The sequence below is a fragment of the Penaeus chinensis genome, chromosome 1, assembly GCF_019202785.1.
Source record: "Penaeus chinensis breed Huanghai No. 1 chromosome 1, ASM1920278v2, whole genome shotgun sequence".
NCBI lineage: Eukaryota > Metazoa > Arthropoda > Malacostraca > Decapoda > Penaeidae > Penaeus > Penaeus chinensis.
Window position 1 is genome coordinate 32,095,300 of NC_061819.1, and position 3,286 is coordinate 32,098,585.

The window sequence follows — 3,286 nt, forward strand, 5'->3', positions numbered from 1 at the left end:
TCATGCTTCAAGACAGTCACATAGGACAATCTGAGTAGCTGACACAAGGACACTAATCATGAAAACTAGAATGAATGTTACAAGTTCACAGCAGATATAAGAGAGTGCAATTTTTTGGTATGTAACTTCTTTCAGGGACAGCAGGCAATTTATTTATGTGCTAAATAGTGCCCCTTTTATACAAAACAACAGTCAATCACAGCATCACATGTCAAATTCTCCCTCAGTTAATGCCCCAAGGTATGTGGTGTGGACATGAAGATATTTTATAAATACCAACATAAAATGTAATGTGGAAATCATAGTAACCTGACATAAATAACCAGCCCTCTAAAGCCCCAACCAAGCCAGATATGACAGGTATAGCATGTCCTTCAAAGCTACAAGTCAGCCATGACATGATTTACACATCATTCGGAGACAATAGGTTCAGCAGGACCACAACAGAGCACATTTTTCAACTATTCTCCCTAACCTCCCACTTCTGAGAGAGCACACTGCTCCTAAATCACATACTTAACACATCTCTGAATCCATAAGGAACTAAATGAACAATGGCAAGCTTCTTTTAAATCAATGGCCATTTCTCTACTAAAAATGTGGATATAAAGGAAAATGATTGCTGTCTCAGATCAACAAATGAGCAGATATGATAATGAACAATGATTTGAATGTTGCAGCACAAAAAAACAACCTGTTACTTTACTGATGTAATCCTTCAACATTTGAGATGATAGCAGATAGCAAACATACCCTTCTGTTAATACTTACTAATATCATAGTAAGTATTTTATCTAATCCCAAGCTTTCCACATCATTGCTGCCCCACACATGATGCTTGTAACCTCATGGAATGCAGAATCAGCACTAATCAGTGATTGGTCTGGGGAAAGTGTGAAATTGTGGTAAAAAGAATACTGAGCAATGTTTCCTCAAGACCACCATTACTGAACAATCAGATTCAGAACTACTACAACTAGTGCACAAAGACTGAATTTTCAAACAAAGAAATAAATAATACACTGGTCAGACATAACATGGCACCACTGATTCATAAGGAAACTGAGTTAAAAAGCCATATATTGCCATGAATTCTTTGGTGTTAGGAGCAACTTGAAATTCACATCGTCTTCAACTATCAGTGAGGAAGGTTTCCTTACTTGAATAAAAAAAAGAATGAACGACAAATATTATCTCATTCTTTACTTCCAAAATAGTGATAATGAGAAATGCACTTCAAAAAAATTTAAGTTTAAAATTGGTCTGTAGTTTATGATCTTATTGGAATGCACTGTTTTTATTTTTTATTAAAGGTTAAAGACTTGTCAGACTAGATGGATATATATAATGAATTACTTTTCCATTTTTTATATTAAGACACAAGGGCCAGTTATTCAAAGTAATAGTAACAAAGTGCTTCACAAAACCTGGATTTCACAATTTTTTTAACAACAACAATAATAATAATAATAATAATAATAATAATAATAATAATAATAATAGTGAAAGTAGTAGTAGTAGTAGTAGTAGTAGTAGTAGTAGTAGTAGTAGTAGTAGTAGTAGTAGTAGTAGTAGTAGTAGTAGTAGTAGTAGTAGTAGTAGTAGTAGTAGTAGTAATATTATCAATAAAATGACCATATGAACAATAACAGTTTAGAAATAAAAAATAATAGAGATTTTCCCCATTATATCTTTTACTATTTTGTAACAATACTGTTAATGTCAAAATAAAATCTACTACATTACTATCCTTACAGAAATATCTATAAATTTTTTGTCACATCAAATATAAATCTTTTATCTTTATGTCACACATAAAAAAACTGAAAATATATAATGGCTATATGTCTTCACTCCTTAATTGTATTGAATTTTTATTTTACTTATTTATTTATCAATTAATATATTCATCTATTTATCCCGTGTGTTTGTGTGTGTGTGTGTGTGTGTGTTTGTATATATGTGTGTGTGTGTGTGTGTGTGTGTGTGTGTGTGTGTGTGTGTGTGTGTGTGTGTGTGTGTGTGTGTGTGTGTGTGTGTGTGTGTGTGTGTGTGTGTGTGTTTGTGTGTGTGTGTGTGTTTTAGACACCCAGTAAGTTGTAAGAGAGAGATTTACTGTACATTTAAACAGAGTAAAACTGGGTGGCAGCAGAAGACTGTAATTCTATTTGTCCCATTTTAAACTGCAAACGATGAAGCCAGCGAAGTAGGTTGGGTACAGTTGTAGTACAACCAGGTACTTCTTGGTCCAAGGGAGGAGCTGCATTCTGGCACACCTGGAGTCGTACTGCCAGCTGACCCGGCAGCTATAAAACCACAAGATTCATGTGACAAAAATAAACATGAAATACTAACCTAATGATGTTCAATTTGATGAAGATGAAATACATAAAACCTTGAATTGTATTATTAATTTATTACAGTACTGGGACAAGGAATGGTAAGCACTACTAGCTACTGGAAAGGTATAAAAAAAAAAAAAACTTATATTATGGACAAAACAAAGAGCATATTCATGTCTCTACTTCTAAAGTTCTGAGTCTTTGTAATGGAATCAGTAATAAAAATATTTGCATAAAACATTCAACAGACTACATAGTATACACACCTTAATGTGGTGGGTGTACAGGACAGGGGCCCAAAGAGGCAGCAACTTGGTAAGAACAGTTGATTGACACTCATGAAGGGCTTCCATCAGACTAAGGAAGTGTAAGTTTACCATTTCTCCCAACTGAAGAAAAAAGGGAGGTCATTATTCTGTTCACTTTTTCAACATGAATTATGGATTTTACAAGATTTTTCTATATTCTGGTGTTTATACATGATGACTAAAAAGTTTAAAAGAAGTACTTCCACAAAAAGCTTATACCTTTTACAAATCCACAGTAGGATTTACACAATACATTTCAAATGATCCCCTTGTCCATCATGTAGTTAAAATGAAAAGGCAAATTAACAATGACAGTTAACACTTAAGCATGGTGACACTTAAGAGGTGCTAATCTATGAACGAGTTTGGTGAACTGTCATAAGGATTACTTTATTATCATTTATTATTCCATGCTTGGGGAACTAAATCATAAAAAAAAGTATCTTAAAAGAGGATATTAAAATAAATGTGTTAAAGGTGATAAAATGCATGTGCCATGGAAGAGTACTTTACTCTGTAAGGGATGGCTTGCTACAGGGTCTATCGTATGTACAGGCCAACATGCAAAGGGATATTATCCTCAAACCTAGGATTTCCAAGTATATTCCTTCCCATGCAAAATTTCAGTTACATGCC

At 33.7% G+C, this 3,286-nt stretch overlaps 1 protein-coding gene across 1 annotated transcript in view; it reads right to left on the reverse strand.

Annotated features, from left to right (window-relative positions):
* LOC125038040 (protein unc-79 homolog) overlaps positions 1–3,286 on the reverse strand; it is a 125,596-nt gene continuing 122,310 nt past the window's right edge. The window contains exons 52-57 of the mRNA XM_047631311.1: positions 2,609–2,731; positions 2,192–2,306; positions 832–883; positions 517–591; positions 277–380; positions 1–65 (exon numbers count right to left, since the gene is read on the reverse strand). Coding sequence (XP_047487267.1) covers positions 1–65; positions 277–380; positions 517–591; positions 832–883; positions 2,192–2,306; positions 2,609–2,731 — 534 coding nt within the window. The remainder of the gene's footprint in view (positions 66–276; positions 381–516; positions 592–831; positions 884–2,191; positions 2,307–2,608; positions 2,732–3,286) is intronic.